Raw genomic sequence first — 14,859 nt, forward strand, 5'->3', positions numbered from 1 at the left:
TCACAGAGATGCAACATTGTGACGATGGGACAAGAAGTGGAGCTTAGTTGATAAAGTGGGACCGATTAGATTGACAACTCTTTTTTGGAACTTATCCAAAATGGGGAGGCTATTCAAGAGGGAGAGACTAGCGGTAGATGCACCAGCCCAGATGTGGCAACAACAGTCCATGCATGAGCGAATGGTGGCCTTGTAGAGGTACGGGATACCCTCAGGTGTGAGTAGTCTTTTAGCTCGATAGAGGGAACCCACCATCTTTGCAGCAGTCTTTGCAATGTCCTCTATGTATTTGTTCCAGTTCATATTGCCCACAAAGTAAAATAAGCTAAAATAGTTCCAAAAAAGGAGTTTAAAGGTAGAATTCTCAGGTAGGGTGTTTTTTTTTCATCGATATAAGCGGTTTGAGAGGTGTCTTGTAATTGTTAAACGAGAGGAGCTTAGTTTTACTAGTAATTAAATATTACCATCTATTTGCGTCCCGATTCACCTATGGTCTGGAGGTCATTTTCTAATGATTTTTCCATTGTTTTAGATTTATTTACATCTTTTCTTCCCTAATGCATGTTATAGAGCATCGTATCATCAGCAAATATACCCATCTCGGACACAATATTATCAGGGAGGTCGTTTTTGAATATCAGGAATAATAATGGTCCAAGAATCGACCCCTGAGACACTCCTGCATTAATGTTAATCTGCTTGGATGTATGTCCATCAACAACCTGTGTGCTTTTATTGTCTAATGGATCTAATTATATTTAGTATACGTCCAGTTATAATGTACGATTTAATTTTCATTAGCAGTCCTTTGTGACAGACTTTGTCTAAGGACTTGGATGTATCATGTATCGCAGACATGAGAAGGGGTGAGTTTTACATCATCTAATGTGGCTTTAATCCTCATAGGGAAATTTGGGAGGGAGTTGTTTGTTGGCTCAAGGTGGAGTTAGAGGCAATCGCCAGGAACAGCAGTTCCGCCTTTTCAGTTACCGTGCGTGCAACCTTCTGGCTGTTGCTCAGTGGAGAAATTACTGGTTACCCTTTATTCACTACACTAGTATAGATTTTTCTGAAATGACGAGTCTCTATCTTTGGCGATTCTATGCGTTTCCTGATTATTTCAGCATGCTTTCTTTTGACTGTCACTATTTCTCTCTCACAATGATTTCTAGCATCTACGAATTTTGCCTATTTGTATTTGACTTATGACGTACAAACTGGCGGAATGCATGCTGTCTTTGTGCAATAGCAGCTGCACAATCTGTAGTGAACTGTAGGGGTGAGTGGGGCTTGCTATAATACTTCCGTGTGGGAGCATGTGCTTCAATTCCCGCTTTGCACCAATCAGTTGTCTTAGTGGCACTCTGTTCAGCAGGAAGAGAGAAGATATCGGTCCATGGGGCATCTCAGATGTGTTCTCTAATGGTTTCTCAGTAAGCCCTGTTGTAGTACCTTTTGGTTTTGAGCAATGATTTCTCACCTTGAGGTTGGGATTTAAATGTGATGTCAACTGATACCACTAGGTGGTCTGCGTTTCCAAGTAGACTGTGAGCATTAGTCACACAATCCTCAGGTACTGTGGTGAGGAATAGGTCTATAAGTGAAACCTGCTGAGGTTCACGATCTGGTAGGCCAGTTGGAAACATTACTGTCTATGTGAGGGAATGCGCTATAGAAAAACTATTAGTGGAGCGTCTAGCTGCATCTGTGTAACCTGAGAAACCAAGCCAATTTTTATGGTGGAAATTAAAGTCACCAAACGCATGTATTTGGGCATTACTATCCAAGGAGAGTGCTGCATCTATACTATCAGAGACATGATCGATTAGGGTACAATCCTGGCTTGATGCAAAAACAACAGAGAAAATATAAGTAACAAACGCAGTGATGAAATGTTAGTCGAAAGCACATAAAGCCTGGTCATCAGAGTCAAGATTTTTCTCTCTAGTTTAAGGGAGGGTGCTACGAATATAGACTCTAAGTGCGTGCATACATCTCTCCAAGTCCTTACGGTAAAGAGGGAGGTATCCTGTAATGTTAAAGTAGTTGGAGGGGATTGAAGAGTGTAAGTTTATTTCACATAATGCTAAGATATCCGGGGAGTTTACTAAAAGGTAAGAGTTTACATCATCTATATTACCTCTAAGCCCACGGATATTTGTGAAAGCAAACCTCAAGAGCGGAGTCGAATTGGTTTTCTTTTTTTTTCTTTTTTTCTTTTTTTTTACATGGTGGTCACCACTTGTCAAGGCCCGGAAGCTACTCCGGGATAAGGGTTATTGCGTGTACAATAACCAATGGGATAGTATCATAGTAATCGTTAGTATTTGAGATTTGATGAGGTGTCTTACTTAAGGGGGGGGGTTATCAGGAATTTATTTATGTTGGACTTGAAGACATCCAAGTTGTAGTCAGGTGAGAAACAGACAAACGGAAGAAAGTTCCAAAGGCGTGCACTTCTAAGAAAGAAGCTTTGTTCATGGAATCTACGTTTTGATTTAGGCACAGATAAAGAATGGGGAAATTATTGACAGTGGTTTCAGGTAGACGGGTGTTTTTCGTGTAAGATTGGCAAGGGGGGGGCCAGAGATTGGAGCTCAAACGAGCACTTGCCATGCAAGTAACAATAAAACAAAGAGAGGCTCACAACGTCTCTTCTATGGGAGAGAGGTTGCAGGGAAGAGAAAAAGGCATCCTCCACTAAGCCACGAAGTCTATTTTGCACTCTACTCTGTCAAAGCAGGATAGGCTGTTTCTAACAGCTCCTGCCCAGATGTGGCAGCAGTACTCCATCCTTGGACGTACTTGGCTTTTATATAGATAGAGAATTGCATCAGTAGTAAGATATCTTCTGGAGTGGTAGAAGGATCTCACGATTTTTCCAGCAACCTTGGCAACAGACTTGATGTAAGTGTTCCATTTCAGATCAGGAGTAAAGGTCAAATCCAGAAGCTTATCAAAACATGGAGACTCCCTAAGACGAGAGCCATCCATTTCAATTGATGCCAGATGGAGATCAGAGCATTGATGATGTAAAGATAGGAGCTTGGTTTTAGATGCATTAAAAGTAACCAGTCACCTCTTCCCCCTACTGTACCACACACTCAAGATCAGAAGAGAGAGAATCAGAGAGAACTTTGTCATTTACAGCCTTTGGTGTATGGCCATAGATGGTCGTGTCATCAGCATAGATGTCAACAAATGATTTGTGTTTTGGGAGATCATTGATGTAGATCAGGAAGAGAGTTGGGCCCAGGATGGACCCCTGAGGGACTCCAGCATAATTACTATGGGCCTCTGATTTCTGCCCATTAACCACTACTCATGAGCCTATCAGAGAGAAATGATTTAATAATTGAGAAAACATTTCCAGTTATACCGTAGCTGGAAATCTTGTGAAATAAGCCTTTATGCCATACCTTATCGAAGGCCTTTGATATGTCAAGAGCAATTGCCCTAGAAAGGAAGCCTTTGTCAAGAAATTCACTAATCCTATGAGATATAACCGTTAACACATCTGCTGTAGATCTAGCAGAATGGAAAACATATTGCATGTCACTAAGAAGGTTATTTTTGCTGAAGTGGTTGACTACTTCTCTATTTAATATGGATTCCAGCAGCTTACTCATGACACACAGGAGACTTATTGGTTTGTACTGAGAGGGAGATAACTTATCACCTGAATTCTTAAATACAGGGCGTATTGATGAGGTTTTTCAGAGTGTTGGGAAGCACTCTCCTTAAGGCAACGCTTTAACAGTTTTGTAAGTATGGGGGCAATTCTGGTTGAAGCTTTTTCAACACTATAATTGGAATGGCGGCAGGGCCAGTTGCTTTACTGGAATCATGTTCTTGATTTGCTTGGTGATATCATGCACAGATATTTGTATGTTGCATAGCGTGTTGTCTGTTATAGGAGGAAATATGGGGAGTTGATGGCCTTTGTCGCATAGGGTAGAATTAATGGCAAAGTTCTTGGCAAATGTTTTGGCCTTGTCTGATGCAGACGAGATGATCTCAGATCCATTGATGATGGTTGGGATAGAACGCATGCTTCTGTTCAGGATCCTGTTTGCTATTTGCCAAAACTGGTGGGAACCAAGCTGCTGCTCAGCTACTTTGGATTAAATGGACTGAGCATATAGCTCTTTTGCATTTTTATTACTCTTTTAGAGTGGTTGCTGGCAGTCCTGAAAGCAGCTTTAGTCTCAGTGCATCTATTATGTTAGTAGCTATGGAAAAAGTGATTTCTGTGCACAATGGCAGCAGCACATTCTGGGGAGAACCATGGCTGGCTGTTAGGTTTTTGTTGGAATTTTTTGGATCGTATGAATCGCTCTATGCCTACAATTAACCATTCAGTCTTTTTAAACATAGAATGCAGAGATAGATCAGATATAAGTGTATGGAAGCTATCCCAGTCAGCCATAGAATATCGATATACAGTACGGTAGAGAGGTATGTCTGAAGACTTATTACATTTCATTTTTATCTTAACTGATACAACTGAGTGGTCAGAAGATCCCAGAGGAGACAGAATGAAACATGAACATAGCTCAGGGGAAGTTGTGAGAAAAAGTTCTAGAAGGTTTGCATACTGGCCGGTAGTATCAGGCACACGGATGGGTTCGTGAACAATCTGACTGAGGTTATAGGCAATGGCAAAATCATAACAGAACTTCTTCTCATCATCTGTCTTGTTCGAGTGGGTCAGCCATTCCATCTTATGGACATTGAAGTCACCGCAAATGTGAATGTTAGCTGAATGATGAGCAGACAGGATGTAGTCAATTTCCTCAGATATACTCTTAAAGATAGTAACTCCGCTGTTGTGGGGGCGACAGAGGGCAAATATAAATGTGGTTGTGTAAGCAAGTGCAACCCAGAAGCACATATAAGGTAAATTAGACTTCGTAACCTGGTGGGGGTGCCCTTCTCTCTTCTCTGCAGCCTCTTCCCACAGAAGAGACATTACGAGCCTGTCTTTACTCTATCACTATTTTCATGGCAGGTGCCTGTCTGAGTTCCAATCTATGCCCCCCCTCGCTAAACTTTCATGGAAAAACACTCGTCTATCTGAAACCACTATCAATTATTTCCACCACTCTTTTTCTGTGCCTAATCCTAAACGTAGATTCCATGAACAAAGCTGCTTTCTTAGAACTGCATGCCTATAGAACTCTCTTCCATTTCACTGTTTTCCAGCTGACTACAATTTGATCATATTCAAGTCCAACATAAACAAATTCTTGATGAGCCACCCCCTTAAGTAATCCAATTTACCAAATTTCCACTACTAAGGATTACTAGGATATTGTGTCATTGACTTGTGTACACTCATTAACCATTATCCTCGAGTGACCTTTGGGCCTTGATAAGTGGTGACTCCTTTGTAAACAAAAAAAGGAAGAAGCTATAAAGGGCTATAGTGCCATGGGTTGCTTCTTATTGATTTATGCCCGTTATTTTTTGGGGTGGGGGAGATAAGATTGTAATTCCGGATTGATCCCGAACTAATCCAATTGCCAAATTCCGTTTGGTAATTCCACTGGATAACTTTCAAATTACAATCCGATTGTTATCCAATGTAATCCACAGTGATCCCACTCAAAGACAGAACTTTCATTGATCTTGTGTGACATCACAACCAAAACGAAAACAGCTGTCTAGACAGGATTTGCAGTGATCTGACAGACTGAAATATCTTGAAGTGGAAGCATTACATTACAGTACAAAATATGATATATCTCCAAAAATAAAAGCAAGACCATACAAAAACTGCTAAATTGTGCAAACCATTGCTTAGGAAGCAATTAAGTTATTGCTTATTCACCAAACCTGTTTTCCTGCTCTTATTTACTTATACTGCTTCCCTCTTTTTGGAAATCATAATTTATCATTCTATGACTAAGTGTAATGTTTAAATATAAGGCCTATACTGGCCACATGTATATTGTTACTGATATATGTTACTAAAATAACTGGCATAAATGTTATTTCTAAATGTCTGCTTTAAAGGGATAATGCTTTGCCTCTAAGACGCCTTCCTGTCTGTTTTGCATGATAAACATTAAAAATCCTTATACTCTTAAATCCTCCCCAAATCCCTGTATATCTATATTGTATATTAATGCTGTATTTTTGTAAGTATATCATCTCTCCTGTTTCAACTGGACAAAAAAACAATTCCTCTTCTTCTCAAGCTGATATAAAATCACATACTTTGCATGTACCTTGGGAGGAGGGTTTAGCTTCCGGTCCTAAACTTTAGTAGGCTGACCTTTTCAAAATCGATAAATACTAAACATGTATAGATTTCTATTGCTAAGGGATGCATTAGCTTTATCTATATTTATACTCTATAGAATATCTATAAAATAGATAACTAATAGCCACAGTTTGTGCCCAGATTATAAGTGATCTGTATTAACTAGCAACTATATATTTCTTTCATTAGATTGGATAAAGTACTGGTGATTATCTTTACTTGAAAACTAACACCTAAAGCACATTTCGAAACGCACCCTAACCCTTATACTATAATTTTCCAATTAGTCACTAATCCACAAACCACATTTGATCTTTTCTTAACCCTAGTAGATATTCACCTTTAATCTACTCCCCACACTCATACATACCTCCTTTAAAAACGTAATCAATCTTAATTCTATTCTGAGGAGTATAACTTCAAAGCAGATACTAATTCTTTGATACTAACTCTATCAACTCTATCAATCCTCACTATCCATGCAACCAGATGCAGAAAAAAACCCTCTCAGTGCTGATGGACCAGTAGACCTGGTTAGGTCGTCCATCTAGGATAAGGAAAACTCCGATTTGTAAACCTGTGCCACTGACCTCATACGTCTTGGCACCAGACAGGGGAGGGAGGCCTCCTCATTCCTGGACGACAACCTCCCTAGAGCTGGTGACTTGATCAAATCACCTGTTTGCAAACCTAAACTGCTTAAGGAGTAGTAAGGCTCTGCCTATCTATACTCCATATTCCTTCTTTGCCTATTAGCCAGGAGAAGAGGTGCGGCCACAAGGACTCATTAAAGACGCCCAGTGTTTAGCCTTGTTTCCTGTCTAGGGCAATGAATGCCGTCCCCTACATTTGCCTTATTCCCTTTTCCTATAACTGGGCATCTTAGGGGTGTTTACTTACCATATATGCTAACATGATTGGACTGGGCCACTCCTGTCGGACAAGTTTGAGGGTACCGGTTTGACAGTTGCTAGTTGCTGTTTTCAACTGACAGTACAGAAGCCCTTTGATAGCGCTTAGAGTGGCTGTTCTATCATCAGTTGTGTAATATTGGGATATTTGTAGTGCCATGTCACGCATGGAAAGGCACCCTGCACTCATCTCTGGTGGGCGTTCCCGAGACCACATTTTTGTGGATGAGGAGCCGGCTGATGGTCTACTCATGTTGCATAATGGTGCCTATGCACATGCGTTTTGCCTAGCACCTCAATCTAGATCTGAAATAACTAAATCGAATGAAATGATAGCTCAATCCCCCAAAAATGTTTAAACCATACACACACTCATGCCTCCTCCCTTGAGGCTTGCATTTACACATATCTGAGGACTTAGAACTATCTTAGAGGATGTAGAATAATTTCTCCTAGCAAACTCCCCAGATATCTTAGCACTAAGTGAAACTAACTTGCACTTCTCCATCCCCTCTCACATATTTAACCTTTAACACGTGTGATTATCTTACACTTTGTCGTAAGGACTTTAACAGGAACAGACTTGGAGTCTATATTTGTAACACCCTCCCCATGTCTAGGGAATCTAAACTAGAATTAGGTGACCAGGCCTTCATGTGCTTTAAACTAAATTTACAACATAGCGTTAGCTACTTGTATTTTCTTTATTGCTCTCCATCTAGCCAGGACCGTATTATAATCAATCATGTCTCTTACAGCATAGATGTAGCACTCTCCCTTGACACTAGCGCCAAAATGCATGTATTTAGTGGCTCTAATGCCTGCCACAGAAATTTGCTTGGCTTCTCTAACTTCACTGACACAGCTAGTAGCATCATCAATAATTTTGCTATATCCCATTCATTTACACAGACAGTAACATTCCCGACTCGTCTCCCAGATCGCCAGGACCAGCAAGCCTCACTTGTGGATCTATTTTTGACAAGAGATCCTGAGGATTGTGTAACAAATGCTGATTGTCCACTTAGGAATGCTGATCATTCTGTGATAATGATAGAATCACTCTAAAGTCTCGACCCCAAGTTGAAGAGCCATTGCTCAAAATGACAACATACTAAAATAAGGCTGACTGGGATGCCATTAGCGATTGCATGGGGAAATATCTTTTCTCTTCCTGCAGAATAGTGTGCAAATGAGACTACTGAATGGTTCAAAACAGCAATTGAAGCATATGTTCCTACACGGAAGTTCTATAAGCAAACCCCACCCTCCCCAATGGTTTACTTCTACTTGCGCAGCTGCCATTGCTCAGAGGCAACATACATACCATAGATTTATCCAGAATAAGTCCGGTACAAACAGACAAAGTATATAGAAGCTAGATATAATTGTAAGAAAGAAGTAGCAACAGCTATGAGTGAATCTACTGAAACCACCAGGAAATGCATTGAAGCGCGGAAATTAGGAACCCATGATTTCTGGAAAATCTACAATAGTGTAGTAAATAATGGGCAATCAATAATTCTCCCACTATCCAACAATCATGAGGTTGTTTGTACAGCAACTGAGAAAGCTAACATGTTTGCTTTTTATTTTCCTTCCAACACTACCTTGGACCCAGCAAACCATTCCCTCTCTGATTTTCCTTTGTGGACAGAAACCACACCAGATGATCTGAAAATCACCCCTTCTCAAGTACATGATATCATAAAAAACATAGACACCTCAAAAGCATGTGGACCTGATCTCATGCCGGCTGTACTATTAAAAAAAAATGCTCTCCTGAGGTTGCTCCAGTTCTCTCTAAACTCTTTAACAAATGTCTTACCGAATCTTGCTTTCCTGACAGCTGGAATATTGCTTCTGTGGTACCAGTTTACAAAATCTCTGGCAAATTAACTGACCCATTAAATTATTGCCCAATTAATCTCCTCCCGCTTTTCGTCAAAATATTTGAGTTTTTAATTAATCAAGCTATAGACCTTACACCTGCTAAACTTTTGTTTGACCATCAATATGGATTTAGGCAAGCCCATTCTACTGCAGATATTCTAACTGTAATTAAGGCAGGGGAGGGGAGGGCAGTAGCCCTATATATATCTAAGGCTTTTGACAGGGTATGACACGATGGTGTTCTCATGAAAATAAAATCTATGGTATTACTGGACGAATACTTAACATAATTAAATCCTTCTTAAATGAGAGAAGAATCCAGGTTGTCCTCAATGGGCGTACGTCCAAACAATATAATATAAATGCAGGTGTACCTCAGGGATCGATCCTTACCAGATAAAATTGACATGAGTATATTTGCTGATGACATCACACTCTATAGCAGGCACGTGGGGAACACTAATGAGCACACATCTAAGGCAATGGCGGAAACCCTAGAGGAAGACCTTCACTCTGTAGTGGAATGGGGTCAAAAATGGATGGTAACGTTCAAAGCTGCCAAGACAAAGCTCGTTTCCTTCAATAATTACATGAAACCTTACCAACCACCAATAGTTATGGCTAATGATACATTACCTAAAAGTACTTCGTTCAAACTCCTCGGCAGAGCAGAAAATCTTGAGGTATGTTCACAGGGAACATGAGTTGGAATAAATACATTGAGATCATTGCCAGGGCTGCTGAGAAGAAAATTGGTTCTCTCTACCGTGCTTGAAAGTTACTTACGCCTGAAAGTATCCTGTACCTCTACAAAGCCACCATTCACCCATGTATCGAGTACTGCTACACATTTCGGCTGGTGCATCTGCTACCAGTCTCTTGCTCCTGGATAGTGTTCTAAAGAGAGTCACCAACCTGATAGGTCCTGAACTGTTATCTAAGCTTTAGCCCTATCCCATCGACGAATTATTGCATCCCTCTGCTTGTTTTACAAGTATTTTAATGGTGGATGCTCTGACGAACTACAAGCTCTTGTACCTCCTCGATGAAAATACCCCTGACAAACCCGACAAGCAGCAAAGTACCACCCCTACACAGTAGAGATCCCTAGATGTAAGAAAGCCTTCTACTCTAATAGTTTCTTCCCCAGAACTGCTAAAGTTAGGAATTCTCTTCCGCTTTCCTGTTTCCCCAACTGTACTGACATGCAGAAGTTCAAGTGTAATGTAAACAGACAACTTGCTGCTAAACTCCCTACATAGTACCCCTGAAACTTAGATCCCTGATAGCAGCCCCCTGCATCAAAGTGGGAATGTGCCTTGTTTGGTTAGAAAATGTAATTTAAAAAAAATGGTAAAACCAAACAGGAAAACCATGTAAAAAAATAATTTCATTAGACTTCCTATTTACATTGCCTCCCCACGGGGCAGAGTTAGACACCAGGGTCGTTTTTTAACGTGGAGAAAAGGAACAAAAATAAAAATTGTCTCAGTTGTGAAGGATTTCTCCTCCACTGACAGAGAACAAGAAATTGAACAGATACTACACTTTGATCTTGTCCCGAAGGCCAAGTAACTTAAGGAGTCGGAGTCAGATAAAAAATTCCGACTCCGACTCCAGCTAAAACCTCCGACTCCTTCCGACTCCGACTCCGCAACCCTGATTTTAATAATAAACTTTGTATTATTGAGATTTCATCTTACTAATTTGCTTCTGACATATCGGACACCGTTGCAATAATGACATTAATTGAATTAGACGTTTAGCTAACTTGGAATTTGTTAATTAATTATTTTCAAATGGATATTGACAAGAATGCACGGTCATTTACCTCCTTCATCTTCAAGATCATCGTTATCAACACAGAACTAAAAATGATTACAAATTGATTAAATAGTACACATCGATTGCCCAGTATATAAACTATTTTGTATAAAACAGCAGACACAAATTTCAAATTGCGTAGGAGTTGTCGTCAACTGTCATGTATAGCAGTTCATACTCATTGACCTTGATGTACTCGATGACCTTGGTTATTACAAAACATGATCGACGGTTCTTTCTCACTTTATGACGAATTGTGCCACAAATATGTTCCGACTAACCTACTAGTAATCGTAAGGGTTATGTCTCTCACTAAAATATTTTTTCTGTTTCTATTAGTCCAATCAAGGAAAACATGGAAATGCAACATTGCAACAGTTATATTTGCGACATGTGCGACTGCTTTTCTTTATCAGGCGATTGAAAAGATTTGTCGAAATCTATGCTGAAAGTGCTGCTAGCGAACCGACTTATTTTAAATTACAACGGCACCCAATCCCTTTTCTCTTGTGGTAGGGACAAGGATAAAAGTTCATGAAAATTCATGAATCGGCATCTGGATCCGACGACATTTGGCCTCTCTTTCTCTGCACGTGTCAAACAAACACATGTCAGGAACAAAACCGCAAATCAATGGAGTGAACATAGCAACGTTGCTTCTGCGCCATTACTTTGTGTGTTCTGCGTTAAACATTCCCATAAAACCACCGAGACTTACTATTATTGGTAAGCGTTAAAAATAGTTACTGCCAACGAGGAGGACTTCATGCAGAGCAGAAAATCTTGAGGTATGAACTATGTGAGCTCTATGCAGAAATCTGACTCACCTAACAAACTAGATAGCAACAGTGAATTTTGTTATTAGGTATCGACTCTAGATTTAAAATAATTCCAATCGATAATTTCTGTCAACCAATCACGATCGAAGATATATATTCACTTCCAAATCTCGTGTGTAGTATAATACCAAAACGCTTCCTTTTCCTCCTGTTTTCTTATTTTTATTGCATAACAGCATGCACACGTATCTCACAATACAGTCGGGCCTTTGAGACCGAAAAACACCCAACAATATCACACCCAGTGCAAAGTACACCCAATACCTTCTGTCACTCAGTAAATGGACACCCAATAACTTTCGTATACTCCGCTCATCCAACGCTAATGCACACAAATTTATAAAGATGAACATTTCTTCAGTAACAAAACAAGCGCACTAATAGACACACTATTTCCACGACTATTTTAATTACATGCGCCTAAATGCACGCGGCAGAAGCCAAAGTAAACACATGTACTAAGATCAAACACCTTCTTTCTCTAAAAGCGTTCTATTACACTTTGATTCTCATTTATAACGAACTCTTCACCTTTCATTGTTTTAATGTACTTGTCAATAAACATTTATTATTTTATATGAATAGAGGTTTTTAAATCTTTCATTTGACAGTGGCTTATTTTCTACGAACTCTCCAGTGATCATTCATACGCACTTTTTAACTCAAAAGATGTAAGTCACTCTAGAATACCTTTAAAGTTCTGCTATAATCTGAAAAATATAAATATTGAAGGACAACAAAAATCATAATTAAAGAACTTCATGATGCTGGACGTTCTCAAATGTACTGCTTTGCGAAGTTATAATAATTAACATTATTGTCAAATGCGAATACAACTGCAATAGTTTCAGGAACATTCTAAATGACTGAAGATGTTCCACAGATTTGTCTACCCCAAAAAATTAGGCATTTTATTAGTTGGCAAAACATGGTGACAAAATTGTTGTTTTCTTTAAAAAGTAGAAAACAGATAAAATATAATTGTTAACTTACCGATCGCCATCGATAGATTTAACGTTTTAATTTCCCCTCGATAAAAATCGTATGTTGCATAACAGGAAATATTCGCTTCTTCCGTGAGTGAAACTACAACAAAAATCGACACACATGAAAATTATTGACAAATGATACAAATTTAGGAGACGTGTCAAAAGTTTAGAAAGTTAAGAAAATAAAATAGTAAATGTCTCTATACATACTACTTTGCTATTAATTTTCTCTGAAAAGAAAAGGATTAATTTTCAAAATTATATGAATTAAGGAAAACTTCTATTATATTCCCTAATTTAAAAAATTTGATGATCCCATAAATAATATAAAATTGATAAAACATATTGAGTATTTGTTCGAATCAGTAGTCAGCATTTAATGTAAATAAAGATCGAATGATTTTTAAACATGCATTTGTTGCAACTACTAACTTGGAATTGTTGAACGTTCCATACGTAAGTAGGAGAGGAAGTAAGAGTCACGTGTGTGGACGATGTTTGGCTGTCTTTCTGTAAAAACAAAAACCGGGTGCCCATATGCTTTATATAGGCACGCTAGTCTCGTTAAATCTCGCTGAACGAGAGATTGGGTGTCTCGTTGGTAGTTAATGTTCGTTTTTCAGACGGAAGACACGTGTGTCTACGTTACCAGTTTGTTACCGTTACAAAAGAAAAACAAAAGATTGCTTGTAAGCAACGATGTCATTTCGTTGCGAGCCTTAACGTCTTTTCTTCACGTCCCTCGGTAAAATAATTTCAACACTACTGCTGCACTGCTGCAGTGCTGCTGTTGATTAATACACCTCTTCTCCGTTGTCATAATGACTACTCCTGCAACAGATCCACATCCTTCTAAGTGTTAATATGTTAATATACATGGACATGGACAGAACACGGTGGGTCTAGAGGAGTAAACCCTGACCACAAATACTTCTAACAGTAGTAGTTGTTTCAATTACACTTATCAATAATCAGGTTTAAAAAACAGCATGCATTCGCAAATGATTATATGTACGTGACAGTCAGGAGGTATAATTGCTCCAGTGAGTGGACTATCATGAATTCTATACAAGTCTTGAATGCTGAATATAAATTGACCATTAAAAAATGTTCCACCATAAATTGATGGATGAGGCAAGAAGAAGGACATTTATTAGTGTTGGGACTATTAATCGGAATCGGAATCAAAATTGGGAATCGGAAAAATCGACTTTTTTGTGGGTATCGGAATCGAAAAATATTGTGACTAATTTCCGATTTCAAAATACAATTCTTTTAATTTTTTTAAACTTAATTTTTCATTGCTAGTAACTGGTGATAAATTTTTATTGTTTTTAAACTATTAGTAAAACTAAACTCTATAGATCATAATAACATCCAAATAAGGTGCATTTTTTTTATTTGCGTACAATAAACAGAACTTGAAACTTTGTGAATATATAATAGGTAACATCTAGAAAAATGCAGTTTATTTACAAGGTATTGAAAAAATTGCTTTAAATTAAAGAAATAGTTTGTCAAAAAATACTACCAAACATTATTACTAATTAAATCAAAAGTAGAATATAAAGTGTTGTTCTTTAATCTTTAATTTATTTATTTTATGGGTCTATGCTTTTGTCTAGTTGGGTTTTGTCCGGTAGGTTTTTGTTTGCTCCGTCACTCAACATTGATAAATATAACAAGGAATGGAAATAAGGTGTGAAAAAGCTTAGGTTTGAATTAAATTTGAAATGAATTTGTGAATTTTCATGCTTCCGTGTGAAAAAATATTCAGCGTCAAATTGCCTTTGATTTTGCCTGTATCGTTTACTTATACTTAGGTTTAGGGGTTCCTACGGCACCAGAAGCCGTTTGAAGCCCGATCAATCTCACTTCGTATGTATCAAAAGTTGAGTTGGAAAGCAATAAAAACCGAGCCTACTAAAAGTATTTTGGTAATTAACATTTTTGATACCGGTTGGCTTTGACAATTTAGTTTTCACATTTCCTATTAAATGACATAAATGTAAATGTATTTAAAAATATTTTAAAGACATTCAAAATGTGTTTGATGATATGAAAATTAATTACTAACACATTGTTTATTTATTTTTGTTTAATATCTATTTTAATGTAATGCGAAAGTTCGATAA

The 14,859-nt window shown here is 38.4% G+C and overlaps 1 protein-coding gene across 1 annotated transcript in view; it reads right to left on the minus strand.

The window, feature by feature from the left end:
- LOC145248628 (uncharacterized) overlaps positions 1 to 14,859 on the minus strand; it is a 157,883-nt gene that overhangs the window by 58,583 nt on the left and 84,441 nt on the right. Inside the window, exon 9 of the mRNA XM_080110305.1 lies at positions 12,729 to 12,821. Within this exon, the coding sequence (XP_079966431.1) occupies positions 12,729 to 12,821 (93 nt within the window). The remainder of the gene's footprint in view (positions 1 to 12,728; positions 12,822 to 14,859) is intronic.

The sequence above is a fragment of the Euprymna scolopes genome, chromosome 27 (assembly GCF_053919585.1).
Source record: "Euprymna scolopes isolate OS-2025 chromosome 27, ASM5391958v1, whole genome shotgun sequence".
Taxonomy (NCBI): domain Eukaryota; kingdom Metazoa; phylum Mollusca; class Cephalopoda; order Sepiida; family Sepiolidae; genus Euprymna; species Euprymna scolopes.